We start from the raw sequence: 25,363 nt of genomic DNA, 5'->3' as shown, positions 1-25,363 counted from the left end.
CCCATCCACAAACGAGCAGAGACACAGAGAGGTGAGGTCAGCTGATGCACTTTGACCACATTTAAAGGGTCTTTTATCTCTGCCGGCAAGTTCGGAGGATAGTTATAAATGATACTAGGCAGAAAACAGAAAATGGAAAGACACGGTAACTACCAACTCCAGGGAAAACGAAAGTGTGTAAAAAGAAATCAGCACAGCTCATCTTTGAGCAATGTTTACAGTCACCATAAGGTCCATACTGAATGCCAATCGGGTCGACAACTGAGATATGACTGTTGTAGAAGAACAGAAGGTGAGAAGATGTGAGTTGGTTGTTCGATCTTTTCAGGTGGTCTCATAATGGCTTTCGATTCTCATCTATATTAGAAAGCTGGTGGACAATTGGAAAGTTAAAAAACAGGAGTGTACGCCTGTGAGAGGCATAAAAGAAATTCGCAGAAGAAACAACTAAAAGAGGCGGAGATGATCACATGTGAAGGAAGGGGCTGGAGATGGGCCGGCACGAAGCCACGACTGCCGTTTTCCTCGTTGAAATCCTTGTACTGCTGCTGAACTCGGAGAGTGTGCCCCTGTAACTTTGCTAAAAATTAAAATCTCACGAGCTTTGGGAAGCAAATCCACCCTTTCTGACACTGAAACGCAGGCGGCGATGTAGACAGTAAGACTCCACTTTGGTCGGGTGTTTAAGCATTTCTCAAGATAAATGCAGAGCCGTCCGGGAAAAGACACACAGAACTGTTAACACTGCACGTCACCCAGGGCAGGCCTGGGAGACGGCGAAGGTGAACGTGAGCTCTTCACTTCTTCGGTCTGCGTACTTTTTTTTTTTATAGTAAGCCTCTGCCACTTTTTAAATGAAAAATACTTTCAAAACTTCATCCTCTTTAAAACTGAGTTCGTTGTTCATCTTCCGCACAAATTTTATTTCTACCCGCGTATAGTTAATGTAACTAGTCCAGCCCAGAAACGTGGGGACATGCCGAATGCATTCTGCTCTCCTTTCTAACCAGGTCTGCTGCCTCTGTGTGAATTCTGCATTGATCGAGGACGACCCAGAAAATGGAGCCGAAACAGACCCCAAATCTCACTGCTGTCCTAAGCCCTGACCCCATGGGGTGTCTAACGGTATCATCCTGGTTGGTACCTGCAGCTCGGCAGAGCCGCAATGATGAGACCCGCCCCGGAGACAGAAGTTCCAGAATCGGAAGCGCCTGCCCCTAGCTAGGCTTACCCAGCTGCCACTTGCGGGAACACATGGTCTCCATCATCCAGATGGGCAGGGCCGGCTCCAGGATGGCGATCCCCATGTTTGCAAAGCAGATGGACCCTTTAAGGGAGCGAGAGGGTTAGTGTGCGTCCCTCTGGGGTCTCGAGTGTCCCCTTCGGTTTCCAAACACAGTTAAACCCTATGTGCCCACAGCCAGCACAATCAGCCTGGATACCCAGAACTTCTACTTTCTAAGAAAACGGTAAATACAGATCGAGGGGACAGTGAGAAGGATTTGGTTTTTATAACTTATTATTATTACTTTATTATTAATTTTAACTACGAGAATCCCAGAGTCATAAAGTTTAAAACTGAAGTGAGCCTTAGAGATCATTGGGTTTACCCTTCCCAATTTATTAACGAAGAAAGGGCGTTCCAGTTTATTAATGAAGTAACTTGCTGGAGGCCACCCAGCAACGGAGGCCACTTCCAGACCATGCAGACTGGGGCGCCCGAGGCTGCTGCACCTAAGTTTTACTGTGCAGTGAACACGGACATCTCTGGTGACACCCTGGGGTGCCCCTGGAATCCAGCACGTTCAGTACGGATGTGCTGTTGTGAGATGTTTTTTTAAAAATCAACTACGTATATAAGGCATCACTCTGTTAACCAGAGCCCATTGCAAATGAGGAACAATCTGGAAAAAGACACCCAGGACTGTTCCATCATTCTGGGAACTTCCTGTGCTGTGCCCTCTAATTTGCTAAATTCTCGATTCGAAGAAGCATGTGCAATCAGGATTGCGGTGCTCATGCAATGAAGAAAGGTTTTTTCATTCTTTGTGACATTTACAGGCGGAACACAAAAACGAAGCTGAAATGACCAGACTCCCCTCACCCACCTGCTCTGTGTTTTCTGGGATTCTGTATTTGTCTCTTTCACATAAATTCCAGGGCCAAACTAACTGCCAGCATTGTTCACATCTCCCCTGTGCCCTAGAGCCCATGCTGTGAACCCCTCCTAGCTCTGACACGCCAAACCAGATTCCTCTGCCCTAAATCCACTCGGGCAGGGGCCAGGCAACCAGGACAGCCCCCAGGCCTGCGGGCTGCCAGGACGAAACCAGCCAGCGCTGAGCCGTTTACCCGCCCTGCCTTGCACGTCCCATGGGCGCTCCAGCAAAGGCTGGACTGGGCCTCCCCCTGCCCCTTTCTGCCTCCTGACCACAGCGGCTGCTTCCCCACGTGGCCCTGAGTCGCATGGAGTGCCCTTCACTCCATGACTTAAAATTCCTCTGGTACAAATGAGACATCACCGGGCCCCCAGTACGCCCAGTCAAGGCTGTCCGGACCTGCTGACGGCCAGACATTCAGTGCTAGGTGGCTCTCTGTATCTCCCTCCACGCAAAACAGTGAGGGTCAAAGACAGACAGAGGCAGGAGGGGCCCAGGCTGCACAGCTGCCCTGATGTCTGCCCCACGGTGCGGGGCGCCCCGTCTCTGGGCCGCCATCTCTCACCGCACACCCCCTCCTCCCAGGGGCAGAGCAGACGTGCTAACCGCTACACTGTGAAGCCGCGTCCCTCTTCGTGCCTTTTCATGCTTTTCTACAACCCAGTGTCTCCAGCGGCAAAATGAACACTGCCCCTTGCCATCCGCCCCGCACCATGGGGCTGAGAAGAGCCAGGGGGACTGGGGGCGGGGGTGGGCGTGGTGCCCACCTGCGGCGATGAGGATGTAGGGGTCCTTCAGCAGGGTGGTTAGTGGTGTCCCCTTCTGGCTCTGTCAGGAGAAGACAGGGGTAAGGACAGTCAACGTGGCCGCCGCAGTGCCCTCCTCTCCCTGCTGCTTACCTCTGGCTGCACCCGGGACGGCTGGAGCACAAAGAGCTGAATGGCTACGGGAGAAGAACAGAAGGTGTGGCCCCGAGCCCCTGCCGACACAGGTGCCCAGGTCACGGCGAAGTCGCCCGCGTGGACTCACCTCCATCCAACAGCACCAGGGCAGCCAGCACCAGGAACGGAGCCGTCTTCCCCACGAACTCGTAGAACACACTCCCAAAGGGGGGGCCCACTGCGAGGAAGAGGAGAGGGGCCGTGCCAGGGCCCGGGACGGCGCCCCCACCCCGCCGGGCCAGCCGTCTGTTCCCTGCCTCGGCTTTGTTTTAAACACTACTCGAGGGGGCCGCCCTCAGTTCCCTTCGGTAGCGTTGAGTTGCCCTGACAACTTCCTCCGAGCAGTTTTATACGTGGCACGTGGGCAGGACTCTATAAAGGTCACCCTCAAAGTAAAGATCGGAGAGAGAGACAAGGTCGGGAAGGTTCCACCATTTTTCTAAGGCTCCATGAAAAGTAGGAAACACATGGACTTGGGGGGACACCGGCGCTGTCCAGCACCGCACAGGCTCCCGGTCACCTCCGCGGTGCACCTTACCCAAGACCCCCATGGCCAGGCCTCCCAGGGCGATCCCCATGGCGTTGCCTCTCTCTTCGTCGTCCGTGTACACGCTGGCCAGCATGCCCATTCCTGCGCGGGTGAAGAAGTGGTCGTGACCGGCCGTCCCTCCCCAGACTAGGCGTGAACCCGTCCCTGGCCCGTTAATGAAAACAGAAGACCAAGCAGAATCCAAGGAGGAGGCGAGCACCTTGCTGAGAACCCATCACCGACCAACACCACCCACATTACCCGGCTCATTACAGGAGGGGCCGGCCAGCCGGGGCGATGCTGGTGGCACCTGCCACAGACGGAAGCCCCCGGACACTGTGAGTTCCACACCTACCAGCTACAGAGGAGCAGGAGGAGCCGATGCCTTGCAGGGACCTGGCGATCAGCAGGAAGGCGTAGCTGCTGGAGAAGGCGAACACTGCCGGGAGAGCGGGCCAGGCCCCGCGTCACCGCGGGCCAGCGGACGCGGGGCCCAGACGCCGCGAACTGCAGCATCTCCGAAGCCCCCGCCCCCGACACACAACCCGATGCCGTGTTTCTGTGCTCGTGCCCCATGAAGACCCCTCTCTATCCACCCCTTGCTGCGGTGTCTGCCAATACCCCCCGCCCCGCACCCCCCCCCACCTCCCAGGCTGTGCTCTCAATCCCCAGTTCGTGGCCAGCACAGCCCATCCCATGAACATACTTGAGAGGCAAAGGTCGGACACTTACTAATCGTTGAGACGAACATGATGCAGAATCCCGCGAACATTGGAATTGGATACCCGATTCTGCAAAACAAAACCGCGAGGAAAATCCGGTGGCCGCCTCGTGTTTTCCTAAGGCTTTTTGCTGAGGCTCTCCTGCTCGCCCTTTGGGATCAGGCAGAGATAAGCGTTTGGTCAACTGTTCCAAAAATTCATGCGGTTGGTTCTTCCTACGTGACCTTTTCGTGTTTGGCCGTCTTAGAATGTGAACACACGTATGCACTCCCCACTCTGAACGGAAACCCCTCTGCGACAACTTGTTAACACAGTACTGGCAAGCGACTGGGACCACGTCCAAAATATGCGGCCCCGGTTTCCGTTATTGTTATTATCTCTTTAATTACAGTCTTTGCTAGAGCTTTGCCGAAAGGACAACTGCAATCAAATGATTCCAGTAAAAGGTCGTCAAGGGATTCGGCTGCGACCACACCACATCCAAGAGGCATTAGGCAGCAAGAAGATTTTTCAAACCTGTCCTCGTGTGGACCCTGAGGCGGCCAGCCGAGAAAGACAGGCCTTGTTTTCTGTGCAAAAATCCCACAGACCATCATCTGTACAGGGCTCTTCCACCAGGAGGACAGGGACGGGGGGATGACCTGGGCTTTCTGTATCTCACCCCTGGCTGGACATCTGGCTCTGCCACTTAACCTGGGCAAGGCTCCCGTCAGAGAGCCTCCCACGGCCCACCTCTCAGCACCAGGGAGTGTAGAATGAGACGTGGAACACAAAAGGTGCTTCGGACATTTCTTTTCCTCGCTCATTCTGTTCCTTCTTTCCTTCTGCTTCTGGCTATTAAGCAGACAGCTCGGTCCCTGCCACGTGGAAGGGGCAGGAGGGTGAAGGCGGCTTCCTGGTCTCCCTGCCCCAAAGGGGGGGCCACCCCTGGCTGAGCCACCGCCCTCTGGGAGGTCTGCATCAACCCGGAACAGCCCTGAGCATTTCCAGGCCCCGCGTCCCCCTGGCCTTGGTTCCTCCAGATCCTGGAGGGGAACCAAGTGAGGACCAAAACCCTGAGCTCTCCTCTCTCAGGACTGAATAAAAAAATCAAGATAACAATACCTTCATTTAATGGTTACACCCAATTCTCCAAGCACTTACACCAGTCAGCCTGGCCACCTCCCCACTTCACAGATAAGGAAACTGAGGCAAAAGTGACTTGTCAAACATCCTAAGGCTTATTTCCCCAGGAGCCGTTCCATCCGGTCCAGGACTTTTCCTTGCAAACCCTACTGCCTCCTCTGGCAGCCTAAAGGAACACGTGGCTCTGAATGCAGCCTTTCCAGTGACTCTCCCGGCCATACTCCTCTTTCCTTTTAACTGCTTCATGCGCATTCAGAAACCAAAGCATATCTCGAAATCAGGACAGATTCCCGGACAGCCCCCCTGCCACACACCCACACAGATTCCCCTCCTGTGACCTGAGATGAACTCGTAATGCATCAAGCAGGGCTCGAGGTCGCCAGGGAGAGACGCTGGGGCTCTGAACTGCCATTTAGGCGGCCACGAAATGGCAGCTTTTCTTCTCTCGGCTAGTCCAGAGCTGACTGCTCTGTGCTCTTGATTCGCATGGGCGAAAGAAACTCAAGTCACAACACCAGGTCCTACACAGCACAGCTGGATGACGAATAAGGAAACTTCCAGAAGGCTCAGAGGAGAGAACCCACAGGCAGCTTATTTTTCTCAGCAACTACTGCACGTCTAGGGGAATAACAGGCATGTGACGATACCTGCAGCCGCCCTGCGACAAGCTGAGGCTCCTCCCCCCTTTCCGTGTACTCCCTGGAAAACCACACAGGCGTCGGAGCTGCTGGAACACCAGTGATACCTGTGCCCGGCCTGGAGCCTGGCCACTGGCCCAGAGCACCTGGCAGGACACAGCTGGGGTGGGCTCCCGCTCACCAGGAGGCCCCGGTGCTCCCTGAGACTGCTGGTTGGGAACAACCGGGCAGAGTGACCTGTGATCGTCACAGCGGTTCTGCGAGGTAGCTGGCATTATCCCCATGTTGAGGCTCAGGAAATTTAAGTAACTCGCCCCAAACTCAGGGCGGTGAGCATACCTGCAGTGTCTAAGGTGCACCAGGTCCTGCTGGCACACACTTCGGTCACAGGAGCACAGGTTGGCATGGGTTGAGCGGAACGGGGGGTCTGCAGTTTCATTTAAAACAAGCGGCTCCACACCAAAGGGGCTCAGTGCTCATGGAGGATTCCTTTTACCCAGTCCAGGCACTGTTTCCTTTAAAAACACCATAGCTGCTGTTGTTTGTTTGTTTGTTTTAATTTATTTGGGATTTTAATAAAGCATTGGATAAGCAAATGGCAAATTTGGAAAGACACTCAAAAATGGGCCAGTGCAAACCCTCCTCTTGGATGAGAAAGCGAGGTTCAGAGATGGAGTGGCTCACCCAGTCGCAGAGCAAGCCAAACGCCCGGGTACCACGGGGCTCACGCTGCCTCCTGCTCAGTACCAGGCACGTGTGCCCTGTATCTCCCACTCCGGCAAAGCCGCTGACAGGCCTGGCCCGGCCCGTGGAAGGTGCCGGGCAGGCTCTTCCCCTGGCGCTCGGCCTCAACGCAAAGGCAACAGCTCCTGAACGTCCACCTTCACCCTCGTCTGGCCTCCTGAGCACCCGCCTCAGGAGGAGGTCACCTCAGGCCCCAGGACCACTGAGGGACGGGCAGATCTCCAGCGCCCTTTCCCCTTCCCCAGAATGTCTCCTAAATAAACGGAACCTCAACTGCTATTAGTCATAAACATCTGAGTCAGCCTCCCAAGTCACTGTCATCTCAATTAAAGCAGCGCCAAGCAGAGGCAGACCTGATGTGGCAAACGTTCGACCCGATATCCCATTATCGTCCCTGGTGAGTCATCCCAGCAGGCCACGGTCATTCCCCACCGAGCATCAGGGAGCCGTCGAGCCAATGGCAATGACACTAAAAACCACAGACTGAATCCCTAGAAAAAAAAAGCGCAAAACAGTGAAAGTGTTGGTCCTCACCCACGCCTACAGAGCAGCGGAGAAACCTCCTGCCCCTAAATCATCGCTGACAATCAATGCTTGTTCTCTGACTGTACTAACTAGTTTATCTCTGCCACGGAGAGTCCGTGAGCTCCCTTCTCGGGCTTCCTGAGGCCTTGGTTCCCTCTGCCGGGCTCAGTGATGAAAGCAAAGACACAGAACAGGATGCAGACTGTCACCGGGAGAGATAAGAGGCGACGCCTCCCTTCGCAATTATCCCAGCGGCTTCTAGAAGGCAAGTGAGCGTCAGGAGATGGGAGGGCATTTTAAATTTGCGGGATGCGCTAGGACGTTTATTGGCCATCATTTTGCAAACAAAACCAGGGGCAGCCTGCGGGTCTGTCGTCTTTTTCAGCTATTAGATGTGCGGGGCATTACGTGAGCCCTGGGCGGTCCGCGTCACCTGACACACAGCTCATGTGGGGGCTTTGTCCCCATGAAGAATGCCCAGTGCATGGCCAGCTTCTCCTGATTTCAGAGGCAAAGTCTCCGTCACACCACCCTACCAATGCCGGGGACGGAACAGCTGCTTTTCCTGTCTACCGAGAAGCTGAAAAGGTCACTGCTTCTTCCTACAGAGCCCACTTCAGACCAACTGGCTGAAGCTGGAGGGGGAAAAAAAAAAAAAAACCACAGTAGATTTCGTAGCGATTTCATGCCCTGTGGCTTCCTCCTTGTCATTCAGATGTTAGCTACGATTTGCGAGGAAAAATAACCGGCTTTCGAATATACTAGGTAACTATGGAAATAAATTAAGCCACTGTCACCGGCTTGATAGAAAGCAGACCACTGAGACAAAGAGAGCTGAGGAGGAAGGCCAGGGAACTGCCCCGGCACACGGAGTTAACCCTTTCCCTGGTCACCCATTCCGTCCGGCGTGTCTTTTGGCTCTAAAAATGCAACTACATAAGCCTCGTGCTTCGTGAGCGAAGACCACGATGCCGCGTTCGTAACCGGACTCGTGGACGGAGACGTGTACAGGCGTTTTCAAGTTGTGTGCCTGCCTGGAGCATTCCTTTCGTGTGTGCGAATGTCTAAAATTCACTTGCTGGGCCAAATGATAACAGACGTTGCTAGCAGAATGCCTTCTCTACCCCCTTTGACACGCAATGCAGTCGGAAAATGGATAGACTGGAATTATAAAATAAGTCACGCAAGCCTCAAAGACAGAAGTCAAGGCAACCAAGGCATCTGCGGGCTTTGGAGTGCTCCTGGATATATGATCACCACGCCTGCCAAAAACCAAAGGTCCTTTGCTCCCTATCCGGTCACGTATTTTTCAGTAAAAATATAGTACTGGAAGAGTAAGTGAAAGAGAAATTACTTGTACCATGTAAGTGGCCAGATGAACACTTACATGCTTCCCAAGAACCGTAATTTTTTACTTTCAGGGATTGGCATTTAAAAGAACACCCCGGAAGCCTGCTTCTTGAATCCCCCACCCACGAAAACTAATCACAAGGCGACATCATGACCATGAACGTGGGGTTCTGGGTTTTAAAATGGGAGGTGGGGCTGCCACCTGTGTTCAGCGATATGAAGTATCTCACTGCAGTGAGGGTCCCGCTTTGCAAACCAGCGGCTCCAAGCAGCCTGTCTGTAGGTAGCTCCCCCCACATCCGTGGGGATGCGGGAGACCTTCCTTTTCCCCACTGTCAGAAGCACTGCAGAGATGCTGGGAACCTGGACCAGCTCGCATCAGGGGCTGGAAACATCATTTTTAGGGCCAAGGAGGTGAGGGAAGGTCCTTGTCCCAAAAACTGGGCTGATTTTTTCTAAACTCCCTGCGTATTGATTAAAAATAACAATCAACAACTCACCCTTTGGGCTTTTACTCGTGCAGCCTGGTACCACCAGAGTAGATGAAAGACAGCCTGATGTTGACCTGCAGTATTGATTTTTAGTAGGCAAACATACGAACTGTGTAACAGTAAGGAGGTGGAAAGAACGGAAAGGGAAGAAGACATCTGGACAGTGTCTTACCACCGCCACGGGCAAATGCTGTCACCCCAAAAAACAGCGAATCTTTTGCCTATAAAATCCTAGGACTGACCCAAAAGCCTTTGCTACAATCCCTTCAAGCTCTGATGTTCCATGTTCTTTACTACTCCTTGATTAGAAACATATTAACCAACTATTGTTAAATGCTGTTTGAAACACACTTGTTTACAACACTGAAAACATGAGTTACCGGGTAAGGTTTTCGACCACTCTTCGATCAAAAACATATTAACCGACTGTAAAATGCTTTATAAAACACACTTGTTTACGACACTGGAAACGTGAATCACACATCTTGTCCGTAACTGAGGATGCAACTGGCACAAATTACATCAAAGACGACTTGCAAGAGCAGAGAAGGGAAGATTCTGGAAAGGAAATCGTAATGTATTTATTACTTGTCTAGGCAGAGCCATGGAGTGTCCAGAAATGCTGCAAAGTCCCCAGGTTCATGTCCACCGGGCTTGTAAAAATAACAGATAAATTACAAATCATGGTCATTTGGGGAGGGACAGAGTTCACTGGATTGTTCTAGGTCAATATTAAAATCTATTTACATTTCCACATTATAACGTAGCACTAAAAGATGAAGTAGTTTTTATTTTTCAATTTGCTGGGTAGCTGAGGGGACCATTGAGGGTTTAAAATTTTGCTCTAGATAAACTCAAAAGTGGATTACTCACCATTAGAATAAACTAAATTTCACAGGTCGCAAACCGAAGTTAGGTTTCTCTCAGAAGGCAATTTCTTTTTTTCAGAGCCTTAAATATGAGCCTTGGTGGCTCAGCAGTGTCAAAGCACTTGGAGTATTTAATAGGGGAAAAGTCCTAACTCGATATAAACAAGCTTCTTCCTCATGGAATTAACAAAGCATTAAACACAAGAATGGGATTTTTTAAACGCTTTTCATTCGTCATTTGCACTTGGAAGATTGGAATACTCACATCACTTCAGCTGAGTTTCTAAGCATTACATTATAAAGCTAGTAACATCCACGCCCAAGTGGCTGGCAAGGCATTATTATAATAATGTCCTCAATTTTCCTATATAGCATTTGAGCTGTTTGCTTTCTCAGAATACAAAACCCTGAGCTGTTCTCTGTAATTACACCAGATGCAGTTTAAGAAGTGTTCTTGTTCCTCAAACAAGAAACAAAACCACCCTGCAACTACTGAGGACTATTGGGTTTTCCTCCTAAGGAGCAGAGAAGCCCCTGAATGTCACCTTGCTAATGACACTCCCTGGTGGGCTCACGGTCAGGCTGCTATCGCTGAGTTAATTTGCTTAGTGCTCCACACACACTGGACAGCTGGACGTGGCTTAGGATTGTTCAGACTGACTCAATGACACTACACAATCCGGAAAAACAAATTACTGAAGTTTGAAATGTACTTCCGTCCGACTGGTCATGGGTACGTTACTGGCAACCTCCAGATGTCTGAGGGCGGCTCGTGCTACAGGAAGAAAGATCTCTGTACCCTCTCTGGGCCTTCCTCCCCCCCACCCGACTCCCACTGCCCAGAGCCACCCCCACTTTGAGAACCAGGCTTGATTTAAGGCTCTGGTGTTGCCATCTTGAAATGCTTAATATCTGAACAAAGGGCCCTGCTGGTCCTGCCTTCTCCCCTCCCGAGGCCAAAGCCTGGGTGCAGGGCAGACCCGCTTCCAACGGGGGCTGGCTCACTGAATTTTAAACTTGGCTTTGGAACGTCTAGTGGCCTCCAAGCAGCCCCACAACAAAACTCCACACATTTCCGGCCTGGCACCCAGGCTCGCCACCCGGTCCCCTTCCTGCCCTCCGCAGCTCACGCCACTCTCCTCCCTGTGCTCTTTATTATCATTTTTTTAATTTTTACTTTTCAATTCCAGTTGACCTTTGATATTTTACGTTAGTTTCCGGTGAACGGCGCAGCGGTTAGACATTTGTGTAATTTACCACGTTCCCCTGTTCCCTTTTCCATCTCTAGACTTTGGTCTCTGCTCAAGTTTCTAGGCCTGGTGCACAGGTAGGACTCTGGGCACCACCCTCTCTGCCAGTTTTTGCATTTCTCATTTGGGGCTACTCTGCTTACCTGCCCCCTCTCCTTGCAGCTAACTCCCCTCCCCTCTACTGCAAGGTCCGTCCTATGCTTTGAGCCTCCAAGTACCAGGCAGAGCGGGGCCACCGCGGCTGGAGAAGAACAAACACTTGCCAGAAGGCCACCAACAATGGAGATGTGAACAATTATTCAAAATAACGGGGGTCCAACAAAATCCAGAACGTCCACGTTAACACAAAGCTAGTTTAGTTTAGTTAGGCATTATTAGCTCGTTTTAATTATCCAGAAAACAGCCTCGATTCTCTTCCCTGTGTGCACGTGGACACAGTTCAGTAACTGGCAGGGGAAACCTGTCACACTGCCCGTGACCTTGGTGCCAGCTAAGACTTTCACCTCCGTAACATGTCCGGACTTTGCTCACATTCCCCACTCAACTCTAAGGAAATCACCTTGGCTTTCTAGAAAGAGGTGCCTGCCCAGAAGCGGAAGAGAAAGCTGCATAGCACAGAGGATTAGATGACGAAATCCAGCTTTTAGACAAAATCAAAAGTTCTCCCTCCCAGGGAGGGCCTCTTTATTCTGTTGTCACATTTTCTTACATGTTACACAGCAGAGGTAGCAATGAGAAGCCCCAACGAATGGGAAGTTATAATTATGGACAGAAACACAAGAAGAAGGAATTGGATTTTTTTCCTCAGCTCACCTTCCACTGGTTCCCAGACTCTGATAAAGGACTGGAAAACAAAATCCTGGAAGAAATGAGCTTGGAACACTATAAATACAAAACTCTTTGACCAAAATAACATAACCTACCTGTTAGTCAACAGTCCTATGAATGGGTTGGTGAGGAGCTGGACGGTGGCTTTGGAGGCGAACAACAGGCCAACTTGCACGTTTTCATTCAGGAGGTCTTTGTCTTCACTGGGACAGTTGGAAGGGGCGGTGGATGTGTTAGTCACCATGCGCTGTGTGGTGACCTTAGGCAGCAGCCCCGCCTGAAGGTCTCCGGTGCTATTCCGGGTGGCCATGGTGGAGTTGTCATAATAGGAGAAGATGCTCTGGAAGCTGCCTGAGCTGGAGGCCGTGAGCGGTGGCTTCGCTGTCTGGATTTCTGTTGCATTTTTCTCGTGCGTAATGCTGTACAGGTAACTTGGGATGATGGGAACTGGGGACAGGAACGGGAAGATGGTGACTGCACTGAAACTCTCCCTGGGACAAATGCCAGGAAAACTGCAGTCACGTCCAATCCCAAAGGAGACCCAGAGAGGTGCTGTGTCTTCCCCAGGGATGGGACCCCCGCACACAGACACGGGAACAATCTCACACTGCTTAGCTCCACAGAGAGGACGAAGCCCCATGAGGCTGAGGCTGTACCGCCTGCTCTCAGGGCCAGTGGCTGTGCCGGAGGGAGCAGTCTCAGAGACCCCCGCCTTGGGGGAGGGGGAGGGGGGCCTCATTATGGGGTTTCTCCACAGGACTCCGAAAATCCTTGGCATGAAAACCTATCTGATGCTCTGAAACTCTCTCCAAAGAACCTGCACACGGAGAGATGGGAAATAACCCAGCCCTGGGAGTCCAAATAAAAAAATCGTTTTTGTATTGATTAAAAATCAGGATATTTTTAAGGAAAAGCATGCCAAATACTTTGCTGTTAAAGTGGTTAATTAAGAGACCTAGGTTTCAATGAGTTTTTTTCAAAAACCCATTATAGGAAAAGAGCTAAAACCAACACTGTTCAAATTGCTCTTGAAACGGTCCTGAAATGTTTCCAGCTCGAGTCATTCACTGATACGGTATACTGAAATGGCACTTCCTTTCGGGGAGGGCCATTTGGGAGGACCTTTAAATGTTACGCCGAATTATTTACCCTGCATACTAATTATTATAACATTACTTTGAACTCTGGGAAGTTACCAGTCTTTAACAGACGCCTTTTTCATTTCGGAGAAAGTGAGCAGGGGGAAGCAAGAAATTATCAGGAGGAAACACAAGTTCTGGGTTTTATCGGACGTCACATTTCTGACCTGACCACCAGGGAAACGAAGCCACAAACGCAGCTCCAACGAGCCCGAGCGCGCCCGGCCTTTTTGGGGGATGTTATTGTTGCTAAGCGTGTTCTGCAACTTTCCCGGCCCTGACGGCGTGGGGACGCGGGGCGCCCAGGGAAAGGGCGCCGCCAGAGGAGGGCCGGTCCCTACGTACCCACGACGGTGAGCAGCATGTTGTCCAGCAGCAGCGCGAGGAACACGATGAACAGAATGAGTCTCCGGGAGTGCCGGGTCTCCAGCAGCCGGCGGGGCAGCGCCCACTCGCTCAGGGCCATGGCTTGGGGCTCCGCTGCGGGCGCGGCGGGGCGTGAGGGGCCTCCGCGGGCCGGGGGTTCCCCCACCCCCAAGGGCTCAGAATTCCCAGGCCGCGAAAGGGATGGCGCGGGCGAGTCTCCGCATCCCACCTCCGGCTCACCTGCGGTGCGTGCGTCCTCGTCCGTACCTGTGCTCCTGGTTAATAACGCCCACGAGCGCCGTCGCCGCCCGCCCCTGGGGCGCGCGGGGTGCCGTCCCGCCCTGGGTCACCCCGCAAGGGTCCCGCTGCTACCACTGCGCGCGCAGAAGGCTCCGCGGGACCCCGCGCACCGTGCGCCCCACGCGCCGGCTCGCCCCGGCCGCCCGGACCCCGCGCGCGGCGCTCGGGGGGCTTCCCCTGCGCTCCGCCCGCCCCGGGTCGTCGTTACCTCGGGGTCGCCGCTGGCTGCCTGTCCTGCCGCCGCGGGCTCCGTCCGTCCAGGCGCCTGCGGGTCGCAGTCTCCGCCCCAGCTGCCCGCCGCCGCCGCTCCGTTTAGCGGGTCCGGCTCTGACGTCACGGCCGGCGCGGAGCGGAGGCGGGGGGCTGGGGAGCGGGAGGGGCCGCCGCCCTCGCCTCCGCCCCCGCCCGGACCCGCGCCGCCCTGCGGGGCTCTGCGTCCTGACCCGGAGCTGGCCGGGTCCTGAGGCGCCCTGAGCGCCAGACCCTCGACCGCCCCTGCACCTGGCCGCGCGCCCTGGGGTCCTCGGCCCGCGTGAAGCGGCTGAGGCGCAGAAGGAAGAAATCAGGGCCTCCAAGGGGAGGGGTCAAGGGTCCCGGGGGCGAAGGGGCAGGAGCCAAGATGAGGAGCCAGGGATCAGTGCTCTCATCTGGGCTGCTCTGTGACCCCCGCTGTTCTGAGACTGGCCGTGAGGGAGGGCATGAGGGCTAGTGGGTGGCCCGGGGTGGCAGGGGAGCGGGGGGGGGGGGGTGGGGGGAGTTGGGAGCCAGGGACACATCTCTCTTTCCTGAAGACATCTCTCTACACCCCGCCACCCCTCTCCTCTCCCGCGTCCGGAGCCTGAGGCAGGTGCCACTGGGAGTCTTCGAGCCTCGCGTCCTTGGGTACCTGCGGGCTGGTGATGTGGAAACGGGAAGAGAGGACTGGGTGGCTGGATAAAGATGCGGTGCATGTGTCATGTGTGCAGTGCAATACTGCTCAGCTATTAAAAAAAAGAAAAGAAATATTGCCGTTTGGCTCTTGAGAGTATTGTGTTAAGGTGCAATTAGCCAAACGGAAAAGGACAACCACGTCATTTCGCTTCTTTGTGGCATGTAAAACAAAAAGGAACAGACAGAAAAGCGCACAAACTGGTGGATACGGGCAAGAGGGTGGTGGTTACGGCGGGGGGGGGGGGGGGGGGGGGGGGGGGTTGGGTAGAAGAGGATAAAGGGGGCCGGCCGGACCGTGACTGTGATGGAAGGAGACTAGGCTTTGGGTGGTGAGCACACAACAGAAAATACAGGTGCCGTTTCATAAAGTCGCGCACCTGAAACTCATGTAATGTCATTCACCAATGTTACCCCCCCCATACATTTAATTTAAAACATAGAAAGGAGAAGAAGAAAGATGACTGGCAGGCAGAGTGCCTGTCCGGGGCTGATCTGGAGCGGTAATCCTCACTACCTACAAGTAAGGGTCCACGTTTGACTGCCAAGTTCCCCTGTTTTATAAACAGAAGAGACACAAGCAGACATTCCTGACACAGCTGATGCCGCTTTGGGGGCCCTTCTGGGGGGCAGGAGCAGGTGGCATTTTCCTGGAAAGCCACTTAGAATGAACGCTGTCCTGCCTCTCTCAGCCTCTCGGCGCTGGAGTCAGGCCTTATTTTATTAATGTCTGGCTGGTCAGCAGCAGTCCGCCCAGGGCAGCCAGCGCTGTGCGCTGCTCCCACGCCCCTCCTCCGACTTAGACATCTCCTGGGCAGCCCATCGCTGCCCCTGACGCGAGGAACATGCTTGGATAAGTAAGTAGGTCAGGAACGTGGGGACTCCGGGACGTCCCAGGATATGTGTGACTTAAATATTAAATAGGGAGGAGAGGAGGAAACCCACTCAGGAAGAGAGAGGAGATGGCGGGAGCTGTTTAAGATGGCTGTGAAGGGTATCGCATTCACGGAGTCCCCCAACGTGCCCGGGGTTTGGGGACCCAAGGATGCAGCCCTGCCCCCACATTCCCCGGTGCAGAGAGGTGTCGTGGTTAAGGGCTCTGGCCAAGATGCCTGGGTCACAGCCCGCTGCTTCCTTGACTAGTGACCCTGGGCCGGTTATGCCCCCTCTCCATGCCTTAGTTTCCTCATCTCTGAAATGGAGCTACCGATTGGACCTATTACGGGGTTGTTTTACGAATTAAACGGGAAAGTACAGGCATCCCTCAGAGAATGAGAGCTCAGCGTCGGCCATTCATCCACCCACCAAATGTCTGTTGAGTGCTTACTAGGCGCCAGGCACTACGGTTGATTCTGTGGCCACAGTAACGGCCCAGACAGACCGAATCCCCGCTTTCGGGCTGCTTGCGCATTCTGGTCGCAATGCTACGATGGTGAACACAAGAAGCCGCGCCGGCTGGGGCCCAGCCGGCTGGAAGAAGATGGTGCCTGGGACAATGACGATTTCTGTGCCCCCTCCTCCTGATCCGTCTCCACCCCTGGAGCTCCGTGGTCTACACCAGAGTCTTCAAACGTTTTGTGGGCAGCCCCTAAAAGAATTTTTAAAAAGCTGTATGCCTCGCACTATTTTCAGTTGGCATCAAAAATGTTTTTTTTTCTTAAATCATAAATTTAAATAGTTTGGAGGATATTATATATGTTGGCCTTTATGTAAAACCATTATAACTCTCTTTTAAATGTACCCAAGAAAATGTAAATAATATAAGAATGCAAAACCACTGTTATACTTACAAATATCAACAAGGTTCTCTTTAACAGTCGAAAAATTTATATTGTTTCCTTTATACTTTCAAAGTATATTCGAATCCCACTTCCAACAGAATTTTATCCAGCTGTAATGTTTTTATCAATTAAATTCTTTATCGCCTTATCTATTGCATAAACTGTAACAAATACATACATATGCATTACATTTTAATTTTTTTTCCGTATGGTCATAAGGCTCTTAAGTTTTAAAGTTCCCTTTAGGATTGAGTAGTATGTAAATGATAAAGTAGTATATAAATTATTATTAGTAGTATATAAATGATAAAGGCATTATACACATAATATAAATTTGGATAAATAATTATTAAATACATATAGTTAAATAATGACCTATCACGAAAAGAAAAATTGTATCAGAAGTATATTACTTAATGAAGTGGGTGGGGAGAGGATTTTTAGAGCCTCCATGGGAGATGCCAGTATTGTCCCTGATTGCTTCTCTGCCTCAGGACAATGTAACAGAGACAAGAGTCAGGAAGGTTCATCCCTGTCTCTCTCTCTTTCCCCCACTGGAGACCCCCCTCAAACAAAAGGCTTTGAGGAAGCACCCCAGTGACCACATTGATTTGCTCTCCCCCAGAACTCGAGCTGGGGAGCTCAGCCATCCAGACCCCTGCCTCTGCCCCTTCCTTTCAAACACAAGGTATTGGAAAGTTTCACAAGTACCACCAAGGTTGACTTTTTTTCTGCACAATTTCATAGTTTAGGAATGATAAAGCAAGGAGCTGCCTGGACCATAGCAGTTATTTGAAGTAAGTGTTATGCGAGATAAGCTAACATGAATTTAAGCTATAGATAGCATCCTGGCTGGGTCACTTTTGTGAGTTATGTGACTTTGGGCCCATTACCAGACTTGTACGTGCCTCAGTTTCTCATCTGTCACTCAAGTATGGTGAGAGGCCCCCCTCGCAGAGTTATTATGGGGGTGAAAGGGGATGATCTTTGCAAAGTGCCCGGCACGTGGCAGATGCTCATACTCATCTAGTGTCCTCTGGCATTGGGACAATAAAAGTGCTAAGGACAAAAAAGGTGTTGGTGGTCCATGGGGTAGATTCTCCGCCCACCGGAGGACTCGGAAATAAGTATCTCCTGGGCATTAAGCTGTGAAACACAAATAATAGGTCAGAGCAGAGCTGAACAAAAACAAAGGCATCCTGAAGAGACACAGGCCAGCAAAACCTGATATCCTAGTTAACACGTGGGTAGGGAAGGGTGATGGGACACCCCGGGGACTGCCGGGCACAGGGTGCAACAAGCAGTCTGTGGGAGGGGAAGGCCAAATGACTACCAGGCTCATGAAGAGACAGACGCTAATAATCAGAGAATGCCAATTAAAACGACAGTGAGGTATAGCACTACATCACGGCAACGATCGGGTAGTCGAGCAAATGCCATTTGTTGTTGAAGATGTGAGCAAGTGGGGACCCTTCCTGGAGAGCCATCAGGAGTGCTCGGTGGAATGTTGTCAGGCTGCCCCCTCTGCTCCGGCAATCTCTCTCCCCATCTCAGGGAAATCCCTCCTTGAGTCCTGAGGGGACAAGGACAAGGATAGTCATTGCAGTGTTGCCTGCTGCAGAGTTGGAGGCGACCTCAGTCTCCATCACTAGGGAATAAATAAGCGAAATGTGCAGGAGCGCCACGTGGCCGGTAAAAGGACAGAGCGGCTCACCTGCGTGTCTGCTCGCAGATCTGAGAAGTCGAGAGTAGGAAACGGGGGAGCGGAGAGCCAGCTCTGCACAGGATTCTCTGCTGGTTCATTAGAAGCGCACGGAGCAAGGTCCCTGTTCCAGGGGATGTATTCACACAACGGAGTGGATGATGCCTTCGTGGAGCTGGACCCGGGAGAGGGGATGTGGGACAAGGCAGGCAAGTGGAAATAAACCAAGAATTGGGCCTTGCGGGGACTGGCGGCCGTAGCACGCTCAGAACTGAGGCAGAGGATCAACTCCACTGTCCGGACAGGAAGATCCCCCTGAACAAAGGTTTTCAGGACGGAATTGACTGTCCTGAGCACGGAGGCCACACGTGAGCCACGTCTCTCAGGGGCTGGCAGGGCTGTGCTCTGTCTACGCCAGACTGAAGGGACGTGGGGGCAGATGGAAACCCAGATCCTCGGAAAAGAACAAGGAGCATCAGGAAAGGTAAATATCTGCTCAATGCAAAAGACTCAGGGATTTTTTTTTTTTGGTCTTGTTTTGTTCTTTGCCTCTCCTCTTTATTTTCTTTATAAAGCTTTCACTGCTTAAAATTATAACACTGTCTTGAGGGATTTATGACACATGTAGAGGTATTACTTATAACAACTCTAACTTAAAGGACGAGAGTGGTTATCGGGCTCCAAAGTGGCAGATTTCTATATTCCATGTGAAGAGTACATCACTAACTGTAAGTGGCCTGCAAAAAGCTAAGGATGCATGTTGCAATCTTTCACGCAAACACTGTAAAAATAATACGAGGAAAAATAGCAAAACAGCTAAGAGGAAAATTAAAATTAAATGGAATTCTATAAAGTATTCCAATAATTTTAAAAGGCAGGAAAGGAGGAACAGGACAAAACATCAGAGGGCTCAAGTAGAAAACTAAAAATAAAATGATAGATCAAATACATAAAGGGTAATGGACGCTACTAAAAGAAATTGTCAGGATGAATTTTAAAAAATAGTCTGAACTCTGCTGTCTGAATAAGATAACATTCTTTATATATAAGGACACAAGAAGTTCGAAAGTAAATGGTGGGAAATAATATATCATATAAACTCTAAGCCTAAGAAGACTGACTGACTATATTAATATCGGATAAAATAGATTTCAAAACAAACTTCAGAGATACAGAAAAGGAGCTTTCATAGGGATAAAAGTGATCAGTTTGATAAGAAGACATAAAATTATAATGTACATGTACTCAATAATAGAGCGTCAAATATGTGAAACAAAACCAGACAGAATTAAAGGGAGAAAAAGGCAATTTCACAGTCTAAATGGGAGACTTTCTCAACAACCGATGGAACACCCAGACAAAAAAAAAAATAATCAGCAGACATAGAAGATCAAAACAATATCATCGACCACGTTGTCCTAATTGATATTTATTTACCCTGAAAAATATCGGACTTCCCATTATTTTCAAGTGCTCGTGGAAGGTCTCAGCCGGGATCTGTCTCATTCAGTTAGAGGGTTTTTTTCTTGAAGTCAGCTCTATCAGCTGTTTACCATACATCTAAGTAATGAGCTACAATTAGGAAAAAAATGCATTTCATTTTCATCCTTTTCCAAGTTCTTCAGCATACTGTAAAAGAATATTTTCTGTACAAATTTAACCAAATCCACTGTACTGGTTTTAAGAGGTAACGGCAAAGCAAATGTCAATTTACTTGAAGGATGCCTTGCTGACTGCCAATGAAATTAAGCCATAGATGCTCTAACTTAATAATTCAATCACTGAATTAACTGGCTTCATGCAGCATTATCTGCAAAATGCAGGTCTCCAGGTTTGGCCACTTTAATAGAATCACTAACCTGTCTGAGGACATTTGCCGTAATTGAAGGCTGCACAGGAGCCAGCCAGCTGCGAAGAGCAGCGTCTCATCGGTTTTAGGCTCTGATTCCCACTCCCGCCACTCCCCGGTCTTCAGTCCATCAATGGCCTTGCACTTGGGATGATGTCAAAAGTCGTCAAAGTGCCCAATGGGACGTGCCTGGTCCAGCCTCAGTGACTGCCTCCATCTTCATCTGCCACATCACCCTTGCCTCTCATCTAAAATCGGATTTCCCTTATAGTTATCTGGGCTCCCGCATGGCTTCACACTGCACTGTGTATCCCGAGGGTCCCAGCAGTGCAGCCCGAGGAGCCCCGGCCTGGAAGGACCCCCCGGCCTGGACCACACAGCCTCCGCGCCTCTCACGCCCCTCAGCCTCGAGGTCCTTGTCACTCCTCATGCCTTCCACTGGGGAAGCTCTTCCTCTCCTTCTTCACCTAATTATCTCATTCCCATTCTGATTTTCCCATCTGTTCCTACACCCTGTGCTCCTTCTCACCCCAGGGCCTTTGCTCAGGCCGTCGCTGCTGTTTAAAATGTCCTTCCCTCTTCCCCCGTTGATCTAGTCAGGGTCCCCTTAGCCTTCGTCTTGGATCAAGACACAGATGGGTTGAAAGCGAATAGATGGAAACGTATTTCTTCTCAGGGAAGTCCTTCTTGACCCCTACGCGTATGTCCCTAAACCCTTCCTGGCACTGAACCGTTATAATCACTCTCTCACAGATGTGATTGTGATTAATGTCCGACTCCCACGAAAGCAGAGGGCAGGGCAGAGCCTCTGGTGTCTTGCTCATTATATCAGCCCCTCCCCCTCCCCCGACCCCTCCCCCAACCCCTCCCAGAGCCTGACGCTGCCTGGCACAGAGTAAGTGTCCAATAAATGCAGTGGTTGGCTCGACCTCCTGATCATTTAAGCAGCGAGTGCCATCGAGGGTACGCCACAGAATCAACTTCTGCCCTAACAAGCAGTCTCCTCCCAGGCCCAGTGATGTGCTCTGCCCGGTCCAGTCTCTATGCCTTTGCAGAACTGACGTTCTCCACCTGCAGAATCATTTCTCCTGCTTATCCAAGCCCCTGCCGCCTTCTACCTGCCTCCTGCTACCTGGTTTGGCCTGAAAAGCCTTCTTCCCTGCATCCCACTGACTCACCGAAAACCTCACTCAATCTCTGATGCCATAAGGGATTGCTGTCTCTGCTTGTTAACACCCCAAGTAATTGAATCCCGCATGGCGCCTCCCTCCCCAGCAGTCACCTGCAGCCATTTCCCACCCTAACCCCCAACCTCTGCTCCGTCCTGACTCCAAGTCTCTACTTAGGCAGATCCATCCACCCAGAATGTCCCTCCTGTCCTCGGGCAGGGAAGCCCAGCAAGAAGTAAATGCCCAGCTGTCATCGCATGGTCATGTTTACACCATCGAAGTTGAAGGCCCCACAGCACAGGCTTCCTTCAATCCTGTAGAATAGCTCAGCTCCTCTTTCCTCTTCATCCACCCCACCCCCACCCCTCCTGCTCCGGCAGCATCCTCACCAGCCTCCCGGGTGCCAGGTGCTGCCGCCAATCCCTCAGGCGACCTCCATGACCCACCGCTTCCAACAAGCCCCTCCCCAACTCGAGACCTAAGGTGGCTCCTAATACTCACATCTAAACCCTTCTGCCTGGCTTTTAGGGTCACCCTCCCCAGCTCCCACCCTCTGCTCTAACCAGACAGCCCATCTGTTTCTGCCCCAGAAACAGATATTATTCATATCAACCTCATCCCTCCGACTTTCCAAACCCTATTCCTAGCCCCAGGGGCTGACTCAGTCCTCTTTCCACATGGAAGTTAAGCTAGGGATAACCGCAGCAGCCCTCCTGGGTTCAAGAACGCATAGGCCCTGACAGCCTGTTCCCCACGAGAGCCCCGGCCAGCTCGCACTGTTCCCCAATAGGGTCTTCTGGGCTCATTCTTTTTTTTCCAGCTGGACCATCAGCTCCTTGATGGCAAACGAAGTGATTTCTTCCTGCTCTGGCCTGCGGAAGGCTGCTGCCCGTGCTCTCACGGAGCAGGTCCGCAGGGCAAGCGTCGGACACACGAAGAGGATCCAGGGACCAGGGTCAATTTGGCCCCAGCCAGCTGGGCCTCAGTTTCCTCATCTGCACAGACAGTGGGTGGGCCGGGCAGACCGCGCTGCCCAATCCAGTAGCCGCTGCCACATGTGGCCACAGAGCACTTAAAACGCGATGAGGCAGAATCGAGATGCCCTGTGAGTATAGAATACACAACTGAATTGCGAAGGCTTAGTGCGAAAAAAGGGAAAACATCTCATTAATAACTGTTATATTGTTTACATGTGGAAACGATGATATTTAGATACATTGAGCTAATGATATTTAGATACATTGAGCTAAATAAAATATATTATTAAGATGAATTTTGCCTTTTACATCTAATTTTTTTTTTTTTTTAACATGGCTGCTGGAAAGTTTTAAGTTGCTCATGTGGCTCGCATGCTACTTCCGTGGGATAGCACTGGGCTGGAACGTTGGTGCTGGAAGGGGCCTTGGAGGTTAGTAGGTCTAATGGCCTTTCACACATAGGAAACCAGACCCAGAGAGGGACGGAGCCTTGCCTGAGGTCACGCAGGTGTGAGGTCGGGGCAGTGAGGACTGGTACTCTGCTTCCTGGATTTTCGTGGTCCAGGGACAGCTGATGCTCGACGCTGGGGCGGCCACAGGTGAGCTTTGGCAGCAGAGAATTCTGGGAGGGACCACGAACTTGAGGCACAGCTCTGTGGACGCTCCCACACCCCCACTCGGAGCTGTCCTCGCCCACTTGCTACGCCAGCTGCTCAGCCAGACATCTGCAGGGCATGAGATTTTAGTGGATAATCAATAGCCCAATAAGGCAGGCTGCAAAGATGCAAACCTAATTGTTTTGTTCAGAAACTTGTCTGTAACTAAAAGGCATCTGAGAAATCACTGTCACCATCTACGAGGGGTGGAGGGAGAAATCCACTCATTATGTCCAATTGAATTGATATCGACTGTTGTCTTGTAGGCAACGTCGTCTCCCTGCAAAGCCAGCGTTTGGGCGTCACAGGGACATATAAACACACACAGTCCGGAGCGTCCCCTTTCCTAGGAGCCTTTCGGGAATGTTCTGGTCCACACTCTCCACCCTGCTGTAGTTATGCGTACGTCAAGTCACTTGCATGACTTCAGAATTATGACGGGAAAAATCTGGAAAACTTCCGAGCATCTACACATTGGGTCCTTGCAAAAAAATACGTGTGGTCCCCTTCACAGTGAAATACCAAGTAACCACTCAAGAAAATTAGGTAGGGCGGTTGTTTACCATAGAAAAATACCCAAGACAGATTCCTCAGCGAAACCAAAGCTCACAAAACAGCATGTCTGTTATGATCCAATCTAGGAAAACAAGCAAATTAACTAAAAAGGTTATACATCCATGTGCAAGTGCAAGATGCAGACACATCCGTCCTGGATGGGTGTTGGTGAGGGGAGGGCAGTGTGGGAGGGTGAAGGTTTTTACTTGCCATTTGTAACTGTATGCCCTTCCCTGTTTTATGAAGCGTTTTTGCTACAATTTTCTATTACTCCTTTCTCATATTTTAACCATGAGATATATCACACATACAGAAGAGGGCACAAAATATATGTTTGCAGTATCATGAAGAATTGTCCAGTGAGCCCCAACGTGAACCCCCACCCAGGTCAAGTGATAAAGCCCAGTCGGAAGCCCCAGAGCTCCTAAGAGCCTCTCCTCAGTCACAATCACCCCTCATTCCCTTGAGGTGACCAGTCTCTTTCTTGCTCTTCTTTATAATTTTACCATCTATGGTCTTCCCCTAAAAATATAATTGAATTTTGTCTATTTTTAATCTTTTGTAAGTGGAATCATTCTGTAGATATTCTTTCTTTATCTGCTTCTTTTGTACTATATCGCTGGTGAGTCTACAGACATGCTACCTTGAATAAGCCTGAAGCTAAGCAGGGTCAGGCCTGGTTAGTACTTGGATGGGAGACCATCTAGGAAGACCAGGTGCCATGGGCGTAAAAAATTTAAAAAAAATAAAGATCGTAAGTTGACAAGGTCCTTGCAACCGATGAGGTCAACCAAGGGTTGCCTCGCCTAAAAAATAAAAATGAAAAAAATATATCGCTAGTGAGATTCATCCATATCATGTATAACTGAAGTCTATTCGTGTTCACTGCTGAATAGTATTCCACTGTATGACCATATCACAATTTGTTTATTCTGAGGATAGACATTGTGGCGTCCCCCATTTGGGGCTATTATTAGCAACACTGCTCTCTCACCACCCAGGAACTTGAACCCATGCCAGTGTGAACCCCTCTCCTGAGCTGCCTCATGGCCTGACACGGTCCGTGGCCTCTGAGCGCTCTGTCCTGCTGTCTGTCTCTGTGAACCCCCAGGGGAAAAGACCAAGTTTCATTAAATGTCATGACTCTCCCCCCCCCACACACACACACACACTTAGAGCTCAGCACAAGGCTTTGCACACTGAGCTGTGCACAATCATTGACCAGCGGGTTTAATTCTGGTAACAGTGTTCTTTTGTGGCAAACCATCCCAATAAGTTTCAAAGATTTTTATTGTGGGTTTTTTGTTTGTTTGTTTGTTTCTGCCTTGCTACAAAAGTAACATATATCGATTGCAAAAAGTTTCCCTTTCAGTGGTTCCAGGCTGAACGCGCAGGCGCTGACCTACTTGCTCCTGGTCGACGGACATTTGCACTGTGGGCCCACGATAAATAACGCCACGGCGCGCGGTCCCTACGGCCACGCCTCTCCGTACCTGTGTAACTATCACCTTCAGGGAAAAGCCCGTTGTGGCGTGCGTAGTAGGGTCAAAGAGGAAGAAATCTCCCACTGTGGGTCAGGCCCATTTCAAAAACCCTTCCCCCTCCCCCCCCCCCCCACGCTGCTTCCCGAAAAGCACGTGGTGGAAAGCGGCTCCGTCTCCGGGGCGTGTTCTTGCACCGAGGCAGCTGAATGAGAAGGCGGAGTCGGCGCGAAAATGCGACGACCAACCAGCTGCTTCAGATCTTGGCAGGTCCTTTCTCTCCGCTCCCC

At 51.1% G+C, this 25,363-nt stretch overlaps 1 protein-coding gene across 1 annotated transcript in view; it reads right to left on the bottom strand.

Annotated features, from left to right (window-relative positions):
- The window catches only part of SLC18A2 (solute carrier family 18 member A2), a 28,652-nt gene extending 14,396 nt beyond the window's left edge, over positions 1-14,256 (bottom strand). Inside the window, exons 1-10 of the mRNA XM_016142512.2 lie at positions 14,185-14,256; positions 13,656-13,790; positions 12,267-12,618; positions 4,362-4,420; positions 3,985-4,068; positions 3,639-3,731; positions 3,189-3,278; positions 3,059-3,102; positions 2,927-2,987; positions 1,232-1,327 (exon numbers count right to left, since the gene is read on the bottom strand). Coding sequence (XP_015997998.1) covers positions 1,232-1,327; positions 2,927-2,987; positions 3,059-3,102; positions 3,189-3,278; positions 3,639-3,731; positions 3,985-4,068; positions 4,362-4,420; positions 12,267-12,618; positions 13,656-13,776 — 1,000 coding nt within the window. The 5' untranslated portion in view covers positions 13,777-13,790; positions 14,185-14,256. The remainder of the gene's footprint in view (positions 1-1,231; positions 1,328-2,926; positions 2,988-3,058; positions 3,103-3,188; positions 3,279-3,638; positions 3,732-3,984; positions 4,069-4,361; positions 4,421-12,266; positions 12,619-13,655; positions 13,791-14,184) is intronic.
- Between the last annotated feature and the right edge of the window lie 11,107 nt (positions 14,257-25,363).

Source organism: Rousettus aegyptiacus, unplaced genomic scaffold, assembly GCF_014176215.1.
Source record: "Rousettus aegyptiacus isolate mRouAeg1 unplaced genomic scaffold, mRouAeg1.p scaffold_m13_p_6, whole genome shotgun sequence".
Lineage (NCBI taxonomy): Eukaryota > Metazoa > Chordata > Mammalia > Chiroptera > Pteropodidae > Rousettus > Rousettus aegyptiacus.
The sequence above is the reverse complement of the archived record's forward strand: the minus strand, read 5'-3'. Positions and strand labels throughout refer to the sequence as shown.